Source organism: Struthio camelus, chromosome Z (genome assembly GCF_040807025.1).
Source record: "Struthio camelus isolate bStrCam1 chromosome Z, bStrCam1.hap1, whole genome shotgun sequence".
NCBI classification, from domain to species: Eukaryota; Metazoa; Chordata; class Aves; order Struthioniformes; family Struthionidae; genus Struthio; species Struthio camelus.
The window spans coordinates 69,267,281-69,286,175 of NC_090982.1; the positions used below are offsets into that span (position 1 = coordinate 69,267,281).

At 38.8% G+C, this 18,895-nt stretch overlaps 1 protein-coding gene across 3 annotated transcripts in view; it reads left to right on the forward strand.

Moving 5' to 3' along the window:
• LOC104146853 (phospholipid phosphatase 1) overlaps positions 1–18,895 on the forward strand; it is a 72,612-nt gene that overhangs the window by 18,719 nt on the left and 34,998 nt on the right. For 2 of the 3 annotated variants that reach the window (XM_068928662.1, XM_009679094.2), the window contains exon 3: positions 15,971–16,251. In XM_068928662.1, coding sequence (XP_068784763.1) covers positions 15,971–16,251 — 281 coding nt within the window. Of the gene's footprint in view, positions 1–12,204; positions 12,357–15,970; positions 16,252–18,895 lie in introns of all 3 variants that reach the window. The other variant, XM_068928663.1, reaches the window with a different exon arrangement.

Here is an 18,895-nt window from a genome sequence, read left to right on the forward strand (position 1 = left end):
GGTTTTGGACTCCCATGTTGTAAAGGTTAAAGTTTCTAAAGAGTTTGTAGTTCTGTAACAACAGTACATGTTACCCAGATCAGTTTTCTTCAGGCTGAATGCTTTAAGAACCTTATAAAGGAACGTAGGTTTTTCCACTGTCTAATGCGCGGGGGGGGGGGGGGGGGGGGGGGGGATAATCATTGTAGTGTGTTTATTTATTTTTGCTCTATGTAATTAATATACTAAACAACTTTCTTAGTTTCAGCTTTAGACTTTCTCACCACTTTTTCTTTAAATAGTGGCCTGTTAGTGCAACAAAACTGATACCTGGTGGGTAGCATTCAAGTTTGTGGAACTAATGAGATCTGGAACTAATGAGCTCCTTATAAACCTCACTTTCTGAGAATAATGAATGTTACTACTGGATATAAATTAAAGATTATATGCCGGGTGTAAAGGGTGGGTGGGGCAGATCTTGCTTCTGAAACCACTGGGCCTCTAAATAAATTAGTATTTAAATTGCATGTTTGTTCCCTCTTGCAGGTGGCTAAAGAACCGCCTACAGACGTCTCTCAGAACTTAAGACATCCCATTCCCTTCCCCTTTCAAGTTTCTGCAATGAAATAGTGTCCTTTATGGCTATTGAAAGTTTAAACTTCAGGGTAGAGTGTAAGATTATAGGTTGGATGAATTGCTGAAGTTGTTTAACTCCTGCTGAATGTAGTTTCAAGCTTGCCTTATTCGCATTGGAAGGAGAAAGTTATCAGGCTGGGAATAGGAGAATTGGATGTTCAGGATGATTCTTGTTTTAGACTGGCTCATTGGAGGCTTGAGATTTCTTCTGAGTCAACTGAAGTTTTTAGAATTAGTATGTTCCAGAAATAATACCCTCACAGGAACACAGCTGCCTCAAAGCTTATTGAACAGTATAACTCTGACCATGCCGTATCTGGTCAAAATCTTATTGTGACATAAGACTTCTGAAAAGATCAGGCACCTTTATGAAGGAATTGATGCTAACAGTAGGGTCTCTTACTAAGAAAGTAAGAGGTGATAAACTGCTCTTCTGTGTAAACTTTGTTCTGTTAGCATGGAAAATGAATTTTAACAGCATACTTGTTCCTAAGTAGGGCTTTGAGCTTGGCCTTGTCATGTCATAAAGCAGAAAGAAGGATTTGTGGGAAGAAACTGAGGGAAGCAAAAGGTAACATATCTGGATCGGCGGTGTATGGGTTTGGGTTTTTGTATGTCTTTTTTTGTTTGTTTCTCTTAAAGTAATGAGTAGTTGAGCAGTCATAGCCCTTCCCCTTAGTATTCAAGTGTACAGATGTCCTTGACTCAGTTATTTAGTCCTTAGCCCCTAAAATCCTCATGAACCGTAAACAGAAACGCTCAGAACTTCGTGAGTGTACCCCTTGCTAGGGCTGCACTAGCAGCTTGATTATCTTTACAGTGCAATAAGAAATGGTCTGAACGTGTTGTGGTATAATAATGAACGGTTCTGTTTGGTTCAGTAGTTAGGGGTAGGCCCATAGAGGGCTATAATTTCCAGTCCCCTCCATCCCCATAACCCTAAAACATCAGAAAACCACCACCTCATGAAACATGCAGTAATGGATATGGCTTAGATACTCTATTAAGAAGTCCAGAAGAAACTTGCATGGAAGAAACTTAGCTGCCTGAACATTATTTGTCTTAAAGTCTTCATAAAATGTTTTTGAAGATGCTTCTAAAACATTCTAGATAAACTTATGAGGCTCTTATAAAGAGAAAATATAAAACTAGTGCTCCTTAAATTTACAGTTCCACTTGTAGCTATGCCATATAGTACTGTAAGATTCTTCTGGTAGAACTTGAAGGCTTTTTGTTACCGCCACTTATTATCAGGAAAGAAAATCCCTGGGGAAAAACCTCATGCTGATGATTCTTTTCCAGGTGCCGCTCCATAGTATGATACTGCTCTGAAACTTCAGGATTGTTTCCTGTGTTTGAATGAAAAGCATGTTTGTTTTCTATTACTATTTTTGGAGGTTTAGGGGGCAAATAAGACTTGGTAGTGTTCTGGAGAAATGAATCTCTTTAGGCCACTGTTCTGAGCAGCTCATGCCCATAAGATGACTGACAGTTCACACACCCAAGATGATGTTTCTGATACTTCTACCTTCCTCCCCTCCCCCTAAATGAGTCTTTTTTTACAGAGGAATAAAGAAATGACATGCCTAACTCATTCCAAATAGTTTAAAAGCCATGGTTAGCTAGGGGGTAATGCCCTTATAGGGTACAACTTGAGTATTTTAAAAGGAATCTGTAAGAAGCTGTACTTGGTCTGGTATTTTTGATCTCTGTCCAGGTGAGATCAACTGCTCAGAGTATAAATGAGGGATGAATGTCAGTGCAGTTCTCCTGCAGCAAGACCCAAGAGAGCCTTTAGATGTATATTTGCATGTGTCCAATTCAGATGGCCTTTTCTAGTGACTTCATCTCCAAATCAGTTCTCTCTTTGTCCAGTCCTCTTGCTGCTTACAACTGCTGTCTTCAGTGACACCTAACCTTAGATCTAGGAGAAGCTGCAAAGGAGGCATCTTGGAGGCATTCTTCTGATCACATCACAAGAGTGGAACAGAGCAACTCGGGTGTTATCTGCTCCCCTTGCTAGGTTCTGAGCAGGGTTTCGTTAGCTTCCTTCCAGAGCTTGACCTGGCTGCTCTGTTTGAGAACTGAAGGGAAGCAACCCCTGGGTGAATTCCTGTATGCTGGACTGATTTATGAGGGGACTAGAGTTCAGTTCTTCTGACTCTGCCAAACTGCCTCATTCTGCTTCTGGGAAACCTAGCAGCTGGCAACAACTGTTGCTACTAAACCAATTAGTGGAAATGCTGATGTTCCTGACATATACACAGAAGTGTTTGGTAGTAAATAGTCTTTGGAATAAGCTCATTTTTCTCTGAGCTCTGCTGCTTGTGGCTTGTTTGGGAGGTAGTTATATTAGGGATTGTGGAACTTTTATCTTCAAGGTAGAGAAATTTTAAGACATCCAAAAATACATTTAAGTGGTCATGTCATGTTGTCTTCTCCTTTAACGAAGTCTTGGTTTGATCTGGCAAAGTCTTCAGTAGCATGACATCTTTCCTAAAGGGATCTGCTAGCACTGTTCTTCTGCTAGCTTTAATCTATTTTGTATTAGGCTCCATGTTTTCAGGAGTCTTTTTACCACATGTAGCAATGGTCTCCAGAGTACTACCATTCCTAGGAAAAGTTACAGTCAGAACATCTACTGCTTTCTTCTCTGACAATGTGTTTTTTTTTTAACAAAAACAACTTTGTTTACAAGCAGAAACTGTTATGCAAAGTAAAAACTTTGATTAAAAGCAGCTATTTGATTAAGGAAGCAAGCACCTATTGGGCTAACTCATACCTTTCTTGAGCAACAAATGTAGCTGTTATGGTAAAGGCTGATAAAGCAGGGTACTGTAATGAAGCCTATTTGAGATTGTTATATTGGTTGATATGTACTTCATCTTTTTTGTAGTCATGCCATAACTGCGTTGACCCTCATTAATAGTTCTGTAACTAATTTAAACTTACCTTTTGGGCAAAGTTGATCTTATACCAGAGTATGAAATTAATCTACTAGACATTGATTTGCCAGCTTGCAGAGTGATATAGAGTATCACTTTCGAGAACCCAGTCTTTTGCAATTATTCTAAGGAATAAACTGTTAATCTGTGTTTGGCCAAAGTCTGTTTAAAGCCAGCATAATAAACAATATTTATACTGTGTGCAGGGTTAATTTATGGGGCTAATACACTTTGGTTAAACTGGTGAATATTTCCTGGGTGAGAACAGGGCTGTGGGGAATAGAAGCTCAGAAATGGCAGTAGCTATATCCAGCTTTCTGGCCAGGTTCACAGCATTCTACGGCAAGAGTGTTTTGAAGAATTTGATTTGAAATCAGATGGGCAAAAAGATTGAGAAGCACTGAATAAACTTGTAATATAAATCACCCTTGCTAGATGCAGTTCACTTAAATAAAACTGCAGCAGCCTGATGATTAAAAGTCTTAGCTTGGATTCTGTGGGTGTGTAGGTGTGTTCTCTCTCCTCTTTCCCCTCCTCTCTTTTTTTTTTGAACCCTTAACCCTTCAGATGTACTTATTAATACAGCAATGAAGAATATGGTATAAGAAACTGAATAGAATAGTTGGCAGCCTGACAGTGGAAGGAACTTGGAACAAAGGCTTTTAAAACGCTGTATGAAGCTTGGTAATAACTTAAGAAGGCAAGCTGTCACAGTAGCTTTGAATTACTTTTCGAAGGGGTTACTTAGCATAGTATATCAGAGTATAAAAAAGCTAGGGGAAATGGTGGGGAGAGGGAATTGCAACTTAAAGGCTGTCTCTTCAGCAAGAGCGCTCTGTGGCATGAATTTCTCCTTTTCTCCAGTCTCACACCTGGTTACTAATAACTTGCTGATGACATTCTAGACTTCAGACAAGAAGACTTCTCAGGGAAAGAAGGGGGGGAGGAAAAAGCAGGGGAAGGGACTGCATCAGAAGCCCCAGATGGGCAACAGGGAGAACAGGCAAATGAAGGAAAAGGGTCCTTCCTGTGCTGCCTCTTCTGTTTCCCTTCCTCTGAGTCCCCTGATCATCTCTTTCTATTCCTCCTTAATCAGGAAAATAGCTATGTAGAGAGATTGGTTTTAGCCTTTTATTTTAGAGACAGTTGAATTACAAAATGTAGCAGTTTATCTTGATGAGCCATGGAATGATGGTATAAGTCCACTTCTTGCTAGATGCGCTCCTGGATTCTAAAGGTCTCTAAGATAGAGAAAGTAATATTACTCTGATACTGAGGAGAAGCTAAAGTCTGACTCTTATCTGCGAAGAGCCGTGTTACTATAACCAACCCCCACAGAAAGTTGAGTATTGCTCTACGTAAGAGCTCACATTTACAGGTTCTAAACAAGGTGATACAGAATGCTTGCCTCCAGACAGGATTCCTGGCGTTATACAAATGAATACTATGGATGTTTTTGCTGATGCAATTAGTAATGAACCCTGTATTTGTGCTTCTTGTGTTTAATTTCTGATGAAAGGGATTTAAAATCTTAAATTACTATTTATGCTTTGGGCTTTTTTTTTTTTTTTTTTTTTTTTGCATGAGTAGTTCAGGGCTCTTTCTAGCGTAAAGCTACAAAGCTGGCATTGGATAAACGAAAGTGGTGGTGGCTTTTTGGAAGAGGTAGGAGAAAAGATGGGAATGTCTTAACCTACATTTCTAAACTCTGGAGGAAAAATAATGCTACCCACTGTTTGAACATAGATGTATAAAGCTATTTGTATGAAACATCCACTGTCTCCTGGTGTCTGTCACTTTTCCTCTCCTCCTAAATCTTTTAATACCCTTTTTTCTCTTAGAATGAAGGTCTCTGTCAGTGGCTGATCAGTAACAGTGGGAAATGAGACCAGGAAGATGTTGTTCCCAAACTAAAACAGCATTTAAATTCTCATTATTTAGAATCTGTAGTTTCAAGTGGTTACCTCCCTAAAATCTTAGGGAACTAAATCATGGGATTAGAGGGAGAATCTTTATATGTATAAATTCTTAATTAAATGTAAAAAGGGGACAGTAGGAATAAATGCCTTCCAGCTCTCAGGAGGAAGGTAACAAGTCAAGTTCCACAGGAGTCTGCACTATTCGATATAGTCATAAATGCCCTGGATGAGAGTGTGTGCAGTGAGGTAACAAAGTTGGTTATTCAGGCCAGTAAAGACCAAGGGTGGCTACTAAGATTTCAGAGAACTTGATACTGGCTGACACTGGACAACACCATGGCAAGTGAAACACAATGTAGATAAATGTCAAGCAGTGTCTTTTGTGGGGAAGATACGAGGTGCAACTCAAAAGTTGCACATAAAATATTCTTTTTCATAACCTGAGTAGTTATGGTCAGCTTTTAGTTCTATGACAAGATCAATGTCATGCCCAGTAATGATGAAGAAACCTAAACAAAGTTAGGAACTGGGAAAGAAATAGACCTGTGTTATACATGGTATTTGCAGAAAAATTAAAGTATAATCACTCAAATTGCAACAGCTTCTGAGGAAAACTGCTGCATTAGAATGGATGAATCAGGCTATTGGAAAACCATACTATGCAACTTTTTAATTTTAGCCTCATCAATGAATGAGAGTACTTGCATTTCTACCTTTTGTATTCTGACTGGAAGGCTGTTTCAGAGGCCTATTTACCTCATCAGGAATAGCTTCAATTGACAGCTGTACCTGTAGCTGTTTAATGCTTCTTCTTGGACTAGTATTGTTCTCTGGTGTCTGCTGCCTATGTAGCTAGCTGATTTACAGCCCTTCTGTCCTGCTAAACTGCAGGACTCAACTCTCCTAGTTCTTGTGAGCTAAGAAGAATGCACCTTAGTAGTTCTTCTCTGTTTGCGTTTGACAGATGAGTTCAAACCAAATGTATTTGCAGAGTCTGGTTGAATGCCACTTTAGAAGAAATTCTTGTCAGTGCCTTATATTCTTAAGCTGACTAAAAATACTAATGCATCTGAAAAAGGCTTGTCTAATGGCTGCATTATATTACTGTACAACAGCCTTAGAAAACTATTTTGGTTTTCCTGATCTATTTTGAGCTGACAAACTCCCAGCTCATTTGAGGAGTGAACCTCCAAGTGCGTGACACTGAACTTAACACTACGCAAATCTCCATCTGTTCTCTTGCCTCAGTCTTTACGGTTGTTTGGTGGGAAAAACTGGATGACCCTGTTCAACTGTGTTAAGGAATGTGTCAGCTTTGTCAGCAGTATGTCTTCCAGTTATGCCAGAATTAGTAATGAATATGCACTGAATAAGTTAGCTTGGTGACCTGATCCTAGAGATTCCCCTGCTAGGATTTTTTTTTTTTTCCCCTCCCTGTCTAGCCTTATAATTCTTCTCTTAACATATCTGTTCTCATCTTCCCTTTAGGCAGCTTCTTCATGTTACACTTGCAATCACAAGTGAACCCAACTTGGGCTTCACATCAGAGATGCTTTTTGATATTGTCATATGGGAAGTACTTAATACTGATTCTTTAAAGACCCTCTCCCTTCCTCACTCCTTACTTAGTGTTGTGGGGGGTTTTGTTTGTTTTTAACACTCTTATATAAAAAAGGCTGATTCTCCCTTTTAAAGTTCCAAATTTTGCCCTTTGAAATTCTAGCTTGCTTAGAGGGAAAAGGGCTGTTTGTAGAAAAGATGCAGCCCTCCTTTTAATTTGTAGGGGGGCAACATGTGACTGATCATGCAAGATGAGTATAGGGGTTTTTCTTCTTCCCACTGATCAGCTATCACATATCCTTGCTGCTTTTCTTTAAGAGAAACTACTTTGACTTTATGTGGATAAATCTCTTGACTAGGAAGTATAAAATCTCTACCACTGTTAAGACTTGTTCCCAACTGTATTTGGGGAGTTGAAGCTTAACACTAACGATGATTGTGCCATTATGAAGACAAATATGATTTGAGATTTTCAGTCATATCCAGCCCTATTGTGTAGGAGGTATCATAGGAAACAATGCTGCAAAAGTTTTTCTGCCCTCTGAAATTATCCTATCTTAGGGTAAAAATAAGTAACATAATAAGTGCAAAGTTAGAGTTGTTTCTGTGATTGGAGGCTTTGCGTCTTTCATCACTTATCTCAGTAATTCTGCATTCATTCTTCCCACTTGTACTAGTGAAAAAGCTAGACTGTTTGTGTACTCTCTTCCCAACTGCATTATCTTGTGGGGAGATGAGTGGGTGCTTGCACTGCAGAGAATACTTAGGTATATATATTTGAAATACTTGAATTAAAAATTAAGCTTTTTTGTAGATATGTTAAAGAAACTTGCTGATTCTTTTTTTTTTAAAAGTATTATAAGTTCTCCTTGAAGCCTGTACTTGCCAGAAACCATATGAATTGTTGCCTCTCTATGCAACTTTTCCTTCCCTTTGCCAAGCCAATCTATGCACATTTAGAAATAGTAAATTAGACCTGCTGTATAGTGCATGTTCTAAGGGATAGTAGGCATTTACATTCAGGACTGTCTTTCATTGGAAAGACATCAAGAGCCAGTACTGATATGATGGTCTTTCTGGCTGCCAACTTTCTTGGGTTGAGCAAATGGCAAATAACAAATGATGTAGTTAGAAGTTCTAGAAGTTATACTCTTATTCCTTGTGTTCATAGAGCAGTTTTCACTTCAGTACTGACATGTCTTAAGCAGCAATAAGGCAAGAAATAACTGGTGTAATTGTTCTGTAAATCTGTAAGGCAGTGGGGGAAACTGAAGAACGCTTAATTTAACTGTATAAGCCTTTTTTTTAGCAGTGTTGTATTGAAGTGTTGTGTTCTTCCAATGAGTTATTTTACTTCTGGCCATACAGATATCTAGAACTTGTCAGACTGTCTCAATGAAATCATGCTTTCTAACCTGAATCCTGGATCATGTTTCTCACGCTATAGTCAGTTTTGCAACTGGCGTGTTCAAGTTTGCCTTGCTAGTAACAACTTCTGGAAATTCTTTATAAGATCTTAGTACTGGAAGAGTGCGGATTGAATAGGTGATCTTCTGGTATAGACTTACCAGGTTTTTCCTCCAAGATCTGTGAGCAAATGCAACCTGCAGTTTTGTATCTAATGCTGGTATTTCAATAGGCCACTCATACCCTGCTAGACATAAGTGATGACATAATACTTAATACTCTATTTTCTCTCTATGATATTGCTTTAAAGAGTTGTATTCCAAGGAGGTCAGAATCCTTCCTTATGGTGCATGTGGTGGACTACTTTTTTTTTTAAGCTGATAATTCGAGACTTGTTTCCAGAGTGAAATGGAAATTCCTAAACCATGCTGTTCATGGTTTTGTTGGACCCAGACGATAGGCTAGTCTCTAGAAGACTAACCAGATGAAGATGTATCTTGAGCAGTGAGGCTGTGGTTCTTCTCTGGAAACAGGCTATAATCTACTTTATTCCTGGAAACAGTAGCCAACAGTGTAGGGTTTTTAGCTCACAGAATACAAAGATACTGTCCCTTGATCTGGAAAGGGTAGTGAGAGTACTACGAAGAGAAAGAACAGCAACTCAGATACATAATTTTCAACTTTTTTTTAGTATTGGAGAAGGGGAAAAAACAGTAAAGCAGGTGAAAATGTTAAAGATATACTGGACTGTGAGCCTGTAAATATTGTTTTTCACTTTGCTCTTTTAGAGGTTAGAGCAAAGTGGTATTGGTTTCAAATATAGTAAACAAGATGGAAACAAATTATGAAAGAGAACGCATTTTAGTAAGTTATTTTAGCTTGTGCTTACTTGCTTAAAAAGCAAAACAAGCATAAACCTCAGGCTGTTTACTTAGCTATTCTGTTTGCCTGATCTTGATATGGAGGTATTGCAAGTAATTCCAGACTCTGTTTTCTAGCTTAATAATCTGAATATTGCTGAAGAGTGAGCACATGCCTCAAATAGCTTTTTGCAAATCTCCTCAGAGCATACCTTGCCATCCACTGCATCAGCGACTTTCTTCCCTGGGTTCATATGCCATTGTTATGCATTTCTGATTTAATGGCCAGTAATTACATACCAGAAGGAGTTCAGCACTCTGGGAACTCACTGGCTGTTTTTGTGTGTGTGGTTTTTTTGTTGTGGTGTTTTTGTTTCTTGTTTTGTTTCAACTTTTCTTTGGGGAGGGTGGGAAATCAGGTGAAGGTGAGAGGAAATGAGGAGGAATAAGCCGTAATATCACTACTTGCAGAACAGATCTTTACAGAGGATGATGCAGAGCCAGTGACATGATGCCAGTGACACGGCCTGATGGGGAGAGCAAATACTAATGCCTATGTACTGAAGTTAAGTTACTCTTTAAACAAGCGACTGCTTCACCTTGCTGATTAATTCTCCAAATTATTAACTTCTTTAGAGTAGGTAGTTTTACTCTTATTTGCATACACCTCATTCTCTGATTCTGGAGACCTTAAAAGTATATGCTTCTCAAATAAGTAATGTTGAATCTTGGTGTTAGTATGTGTGCAGGAGAAAGGATGAAGTTTTCCTTCCCTAAGTATTTTTCACTATAGAGCAAGACTGTAGTTCAACACCACTTAAATTCTTATATTGACAAAAATCACTCTCCCTCATTCTGGCTGCATGCTTTTTTTTTTTTTTTTTTTTTTTGCACTACTACTTAACTAATCTAGCTAAGAAGTAAAGAGCTGACGATATAGATAAGCTCTCAGCAGTAGCAGCACAGGGAGAGGGCAAGAAGTCGGGCCTGGACTGCTATGTTTTTCAAAACCCTGCTCCTCTTCCTGTGTGTGTAATGTGTTTTTTTTGTTTGTTTGTTTTGGGGGGAGGGAACCATAACAGCACAAAACATACTTGATCCTTTATGTGAGGTGCTTAGCTGGAATACTTGGGGCACTATTATAAGCCCTTAACCACTTAGTTGTGGATCATTGCCGCTTCACGTTCGTAAGAGACCACTTCAAGGACATTTTTACCATATGAGCTATGTCCCATTTAGTCTTCCTCACCTAAGACTGTGGCTTCGGTTAAGCAATCACTCTTGTATGATGTAAAGAACAAAATTCAAAGCAAATCTTGGAATAACAGTATCTCTCATTCATTCCTGGTCTGGGAGTTAGGCTTAGTTTGGAAGATAGTCTGTGGAGGTCAAAAAGGGAAAGAGGTTTGCAAAGTCTCCTAAGCTGCTCTTGTGTGTTGTTTTGGTTCGTTGTGATCCTGACTGTGACCCTCCCAGTTTCTCCTGTTGCTTGCTTATTCTGTTTTAACTCTGCTCTTGTGTGGTGTGTTTTTTTTTTTTTTTTGGTGTCCCCCGCCGCCGCAATGCCTACTTTTATTTGCAGATATCTATTTGGGGCTGGTTTGTAGTATATGGAAAGGAAGAGGTGGGCTATGCCCTGATACTGAAATCCTGAGGAGAGAATTGTGACTACAACTACATCTTCCTCTGGAAGAAAGGAAGGAGGCAGTTGCATCCTTCTGATCCTGTACTGGTAGACTGGTAGTGATTTTATTTCTTTTTGTTCCTGTAGGAAGGGGCTGAAATGTGGAGTCCAGTTAGTGACTTATTGCCTAACTCTTAAGTAGGTATGCATTTTATGTGGTATTGCTTAATTTTGAGCTCCAAATCAAGTGCTCTTAAGCACTTGAACACCACAAGGCTGTTTATCCCTTAGTAAAAATGATGTTCATTCTTTGTTAAACGTTCTTGGTAGTCTCCTCTTTCTTCCTTTTCTATACAGTTGTTTCTTAGAGTATTCATCCTTGTACGCAAACAGATCGCGTAGACTCTGCTTATGTTCTAGGAGTGGAGGATCCAGGGTTTAAAAATGTGACTCTACTTATTTGTAGAAACTTGTATTGTTTTTTGAACTCCTTTTTTAACTTTGCTGCTCAGCTTACTAGCTTGAGTTAGCGTTGCAAATCTGAGGTGGAATAGCACAAACCATTGTCTCATTTTAAGCTCTACAGAGCACATAAGGTTAAGGTGCACAAAGACTACTTTTGGTGGTGAAGGGAGTAAAATCTGTGTGCCCTGAGGTTGTAGGGCATGTGCAGTGACCACGTTGTTCCAGGGAACTACCCCGTGTGTGTGTGGAAATAAGGGAACTGCATGCGTGTGTTAAGTTGGTTTGGGGGGGGGGAGGTTCTTTCTTCCCTGCATCTCTTTCCAGAACCCCCTCTACACTCACACTTCCTAAAGAATACTCTTTTTCTGCTTTGGTGGAATGAAGTTTATTCTCTCCTAATTCATAAAGCTGGCCAGAGAGGGTATAAAGGGGCAGCTGCTGCTCACTGGAACATAAAGGAGTAGTGGACAATAATGGCAATAGCAGCAGTCTGAGCAGCTCTGCGGTTGTCACTAAATGGTTCACCCAGTCGTGGTTTCAGAGTGCTTTCGTATTTGATGTGCCACAGACATGTAGGTGAAGGTGAGAAATTTTGTCCTGCTCGCCTTCCCCAGGCAAGTATATGTAATTCAACAATCTCTTTGAGCTGCGAAGACAAGAAGGCAGCCATTGGAAAAATTAAGTACATCCCCTTCTGATTTGCTGTATGTCTTCTCTTTATGCACTTTTCTTTGAAAACGTGGGGGTAGAATCATCATTAGAGTCTAAATATTGCTTCTGTAATGTATTTTTTTATTCCTTTTTGCTAGCTGGCTTGCCTTTTGCAATTCTCAATTCAAGACGTATCCCCTTCCAGAGAGGAGTTTTCTGTAGTGATGAATCCATCCGGTATCCGTACAAAGAGGACACCATTTCTTATAAGTTGTTAGCAGGAATAATTGTTCCTTTCAGTATAATTGTTGTAAGTTATTTTTCTTCATTGTATTGGGGATGGGGAAGAGGGAGGAGGGGCCATCTGTTTTAACAGATTCCTAAAACTGTATTCTAGAGTGACTTGGCTTTCAAGTAATGCCCTAGGAGCAGGTACTAAAGCAGCAGAAATGGTGTTCTGGTAAGGATGACTAAGAGTGAACTTAATTATAGCTTGCTATTGACAAAAGGGAAGGTCCCCCTACTTCCTTGTCTACTACCTACACTAGTAGCTAATCTTAACCAAGATAAGCCAGTGAAATTCCCTAGCCCAATGCAGAACTGCTTTCCCCGCTCCCCCCCCCCCTTTTTTTTTTTTCCTGCTGGGTTAATGAGAGAAATGGCTTATGGAAAAAATCAGAAGCAGCAGTGTTGCCACAAGAGGTGGCAGGAGCATGTGGTCAGGCATGTGAGGAGAGGAGAGTGGAACCTCTTTAGTTAACTGAGAGTGTCTTATGTCTTGTGGAACTGTGCTTTAATTCTATCAAAGACCCTTCCGCAGGGATTTCAGGATCCTTGCTGTGATGTGCTAAAAAGCTTCAGCCTACACTTATGTTTTTGGGTGACAGCTAAGCTCATCAGAGGAAAAACTTGAGCAGAGTTAGAACTAGTTTTATTATTACTATTCTTATGCCAAATAAGGTTTTGGAGTATATAAATATTTATCCAAGTATACCTCAGGAGTTAAAAGCAGAAAAAGGAGCAGTTAAATGTGAAACTAAGTATTGTCTAGCTGTTTCCCTTGGCTAGTAGATTAAAATCAGGAGGGAGGTTACAGTCATCTGACTTTCTCTTATACAAGAGAAACATGGATTTTTATCTAGGTTCCAGCATTAAGGTCAGTTTGTACCTATATTTGTTCTTAGATGGAATGATCTTTCCTCCCCCTCCCCCCCCCCCATATTGTGACTCAGCTGAGTTTTCATTTTCTTAGAAAAACTATCTTTCCAAATAACTTTCACTCTGGTCTTCAGAGTGTTTTTGAGACTTGTACCTCTGGCTCCTGTTTTATGCTGTCCCTGCAATTAGCCATCTATTCCATCCTTTGGCAGTACTATTCTTGTGGCCTTTTCCTTGCCTCTGTGACTGGAAGTGGGCTACCTGATACTTAGTTGCTTCTCCCTTGCTTTGCTGTAGCTGTGATTTGCCATCTAACTATGTCCCAGAGATAAAACCTGTGTAGTGCACCAGCCCTACTGCTGTTACATAAGCCACTGCAGTAGGTGGTCAAAGGACAGACTTGCATAATAGGAAGCAGGAAGCTTAAGCAGGAGTCATACTAATACATGCCTCAACTTCAGGCACATGCATTTAGATTTTTAAGATAAGATCCTTACAGAAATAGTTCTGGAGTTGGAGAAGTGTGGGTTTTTGTTTGCTTGTGGGGTTGGTTTTTTTTTTGGGGGGGGGAGGGGTATAGAGTTTAACTGGCAAATGGTCTAGGCTAACAGCGTATTGGTAAGTTTTAAGGTAGGACCACTTTTTTCACCCTGTACTACAGTAGTCAATATTACATAAGAGCAGTCAGCCTGGTCACAGCTGAGGTCCATCTAAGCTTGGTGTCCCAGTTCTAACAGTGGTCAAAATGGAAGTGTAAAGAGCAGCGCAGGAATAAAAGCAAGCAAATAGTGGTGTTTGCCCCAAGAGCTTTCCTACCAGCCACTTGCAGCTCAGGAACTTCCAGAGTCGGAGAAGGCTTCAGCGAATATAATAACTTTTAATGGATTTCTCTGCTTTGAATTTGTCCAGTCTCCATATGAGCTCATATAAACATTAATTAACAATGTTATTTTTGTAACATCAGGGACCTTCTTTTAGTAATGAAATCGGGCTTTTCTGGCAAGATAGCTTTAAAGTCAAGTGGTAAAAGGAAATGTTGGTGTCTCTTCCTGAATGCTTAACAAATTAAACGATGGATAAATACTCTGGGTCCATTAAGGTGGCTCCACTGACATCACCTCCCTCCCCCCCTTCGACAGAGATCAGAATGGAATCATGGCCATCTTAGTTCATGATGCTTGTGACTATTGATTGAAAGCACGTACTAGCTACCTTCTTTGTCTTTTGATAACTGTTGTCAGTAATTTGAAGAACAATTTACATTGAAAGGAATTTTAATTCATTATACATCAGACTTGGATAAGTGCTGGGGGAGCACCTCATCTGCAGGCAGTGAGCGAATTGAGACTAAGGTGCTCTCACACAGAAATTTGAATTATTGTCTGCTTTAAGAACAGTCCTTAATCTGCTTATGCTCACTGCTGCATCTTCTGCTCTCTAATTCTGGCAGTAGGTGTGGGTAAGAATGGCATATAATCATCTTTCAAATTTCTCAACAGTGTTAAAAAGGGATTCTTTTTTTTTTTTTTTTTTTATCAGTTGATATATTACCAAGGCTGTGATTAGTTTTTTTCTGTGCTCATTACGAAGTTTCTCTCTGGGATGAATAGATTCCATATAAGAGCTTATCACCTCTACTTCATCCAAAACTTAGGTTTCTTGGCTTTAGTCCATGTTTTTGGTATAGTGCAAAACTTGTCATACACCTGATTAGAGTGTTCCTTTGCCTTACAACTGCAAAGGTATTGAGAGCTGCTTTGCCCAAGTGTCAGAATATCTAATACATTTTCATTCACACAAGCTGTCCTTTTCTAGGATCATGGAAACTTCATTCTCTCCCTGCCCCTTCCTCCATCAGGAAAAAACTAATCTTAAGTGACAGAATGAGCCATCATTTGCTATTTACAGGATGTTTTTAAAGGTCATTTTTTGCATATATGCATACAGTCCCCCACCCATCCGATCACCTGTATGAGGTGAGCTCTTCCCCAAAAGATGGTGCTGGCTGGTTGATAATCTAACCTGTTTGGGCATACCTGTTTGTATATTAACAATGAAGCTGAAGTTTTGAACTCAGTAAAGACAAATGCAAAAGGTAGAAATGAGAGGAAAACGAGAACCTTTTTTTGTGAATACTTGAGATAGACTTTCTCTTTTACATATAAGGTAAAAAAAAATTCCTGAAAACTCTCAATAATGTCATTCCTTCCATATCCTTATTAGTTTTCTTTTCTCCCCTAACAATTTAATTTTCTTGAGCAATAGAGGTTTCTTTTAAATAACTGTCCTTTCGCATCTGAAATTCAAGTCTAGATCTTTCAGAGGAGTCTTTGGCTTTAAGAAAATCAACGACTTTCTGATACAGTAGATAATTTTTCTCTAACTATACTTCTGCTAAGCAAGTTTTATGTAGAATAAAATGTGATACTAGAGAAAACATTTCTAATTAGGACTATGTCAAGTAATAATGGATAAATGTTTTATTCTGAGCAGGCTTTGTTCTAATAGATATTCTGAAAAAAAACATACTTTTCAACAGGAAGCAGGATAAGGAAAGAAGGCTTCTCTTTTTATATAAAAATAGGTTTTAAATGTTTGGAAGTAGTTACTGCCCTGACTCCTGGAATATTCTTAAATTCTTCCTACAGCCTAATGCTTAAGAAATTAAGTTCTGAAGCTACATATCTAAGTGTTAACAACAATAGAGCGACTCTTTTTTTTAAAGCAGATATGTTTCTTTAATTACTGTCCTTCTCTCTCTTTCAGATAATCCTAGGAGAGACCCTCTCTGTCTCTTATAACCATTTGCACTCAAATTCATTTGTCAGAAATAACTACATAGCCACTATTTACAAAGCCATTGGGACCTTCATTTTTGGAGCAGCTGCTAGCCAGTCATTGACGGACATTGCCAAGTACTCCATAGGTAGACTGCGCCCTCACTTCCTGGCTGTGTGCCAGCCTGACTGGGCACGAATCAACTGCACTCTAGGCTACGTTGAGAACTTCTCCTGTCAAGGAGACAAAGCAAAAATCAACGAGGGAAGGTGAGTCTGATTAACCTCATATGCTTGGTTGAGGGCTGTGGGTGGTTGTTGTATGGCATGTTTAAACCTGTGAAATGTTCTCTGGACGATGGATTTTATCTATTGCATGTTTCACGATTCTTCTGGAATAAGCTTAATGTACAGAAGAATGCATAAAGTATCCTCTATACAGCTCCGCTTTATTACAAAATGTGAGTAACAAGTTCAGTTTTTAGCTGAATTCTGTTTATTTGCTTCTAAAATCTCTGCGTATCCTAATAAAAGACTTTGAAATTTGCTTTCAAAAGAAGATGTAGATTGGGAAGAAAAGTAATTCAGGTTATTGAGATTTATCTATATAAAAATATATAGGATTATTAAAAGAATCGGTATATTCAGTTTGCTCATTGATAGGCATTGGTTTACCAATATGTACCAATAAATACTTAATTGCAGCAAAATAATGAGAAACAAAAATTAATCGCCTGACACATTTGAGTCATGACCCTGTAGCGTAAACAATATTTGAATGCTAATGAACTTGTTAAAGTATGGTCAGAGTAACTTCTGGTATTAAAATGGCTCGAACACCCTCCAAGCTTATTTTTAGAGAAACTCCTCCCTGCTCATCTCAAGAGGACCTGCATATCCTTGTCGTTAGAGAACTCTTCAGTGAGTGAGAGTGAGTGAGGATTTAGGCAGGTCTTGGTCATTCTCATCTGTGCTTGCTGGCACTTCTAGTCTGTCCCCTCTGGATCTTCCAGTAGCACTTGCAGTATTCCTCAGCAGCTACAGAAAAATGCTGCATATTGATTTGGTTTAGGGTCCGGATTTCGCTGCAAGTGCACAGCAGCTATTTAAGTGTTCCAGGAGCAGTTTATACTGATTGTTGGTAGGGTGAGGAGAAAGTGCATGGTGCATAGTCAACCAGTATAGTATATAATCCTAAAATGAGCAAACTTCATGGAAGTATTTTATAGACAAATAGGAGATTATTCTATGACAGAGCTTAATGTAGAAGAGTGTGCTTCAGGATCAGTGTGTGTGTGTGTGGGGGGGGGGGGGCGGATTTCTTTTTTTAAACTAATGCTGATAATTGGGTTCAGGAGAGATTCTGTTCACTTAGTCTGACCTCTTCCAGGCACTGATTATTGGATGGACTTTCCTTATCTGTAAGTGGCACTGTAGGGTGAAAATATCCTTTAGGGAGGTACAACACTATCTCCTCTGCTCCAGGAAAGCATGTGATATACTTCTAAATAAAACTTTTATTGTTCACTTTCTGTGACTGTCAACTTTTTCTATTTGGAAAAAGGCAGAGTAAACAAAAGAGAATTTCCATGAAAATATACCATACAAATAACTTCTGAGCATTAAAGTTACTGTCTTTTTTTTGTTTTTAAAGACCTTTGACCTGTAGTAGAGCAAGTCTGAACTGGAATAATTGAGGAGGCTTTTTTAACCCCAGCCTCCAAAAATCCTCAATCCTTGTCTGTTAAAATTTAGACAGGTCAGATCTGACCAGGAAATTAAGCAGATTTTTGGCAGTGTGCTTTTACATGAAAATCTGCAAATAATAAGATAAGATTGGATAAGATACCAAGACATCTGTAATATGGTGAATTAACAGAATTAGTTGCCAAAAATGAACTCTTTTTGTGACTAAATCTACAAGATAAATGGTAGTTTACAACACATGAAGGGAGGAATACAGACTTTTTATGTTGCACATTACATTGTGGCGGGGGAAGGGCAGACAGAAACCTCTTCAGTGTTCAGATGAAGCAAGGCTATTCTTCCTATAATCCTCTCAATTTAAGCTATTTTTGTATGTGTAAAATGTTTTGACTCTTTTCTTTAACGATAGCTTCTTAAATTGGTATTTCTTTTTAGTATTGCACTGCTGTGCAGAAGGATAGTTGTCCAAGTTTCAAACAGAACAAGTTGTTGAAAATGCTACACTGTGAAACTTGGAACTGGATTACTTTCAGTATAGAACTATGGGATCCAAGTTCAGCTTTGGTATAGCTCTAAGTCTTCACTTGAACTTCTGCTGGCTCAGAATGAGCCTAAAAGTTTCTCAAATGAAAAGTGGGAAAAGGGTGGGGGGGAAGTCTGAGCCAATTTTAATGCCTAAAATGGTCTTGAAATGAAACCTTTTCTGGTTTTGAGAAGGCTGGTCCATTGTAGTAGAAGTATCATAGGTTTTAAGATGAGGTTAAACTCCTTGTTTGTTCATTTTTGTGTGATCCTAGGTAAGTTACATAAAGCATACCTATAGACTGCATAATTATGTATAGTGTAAATCTATCTTTCTCCTTTTGTTATCAAAAGTACTTTTTTGTACTAGTGAAAACTTGGCTGGCAGAAGGATGGAAGGATGTATTAGCATCTTGAAGTTTTTAGGATCAAGTTTAAGAGTGCTTGACCTCTGGAGTTGTAAGTTTCCCTTTCTGACTACATAGTAATGTAGAAAGCTGTGTGATTACGAACTTTTCAGGAATAATATTCTAATGTGCAATAACCTCAGATTGCTTAAGTATACATTTTAACATGTACAGACAACTGCTTTTTAATCTTCTAGTTCATTGAGTAATGAAGAGGTAACATTTTGTTTTGGTTTGTTTTTTCCATTTTAATATCTTCAATTTGCAAAGAGTTTACC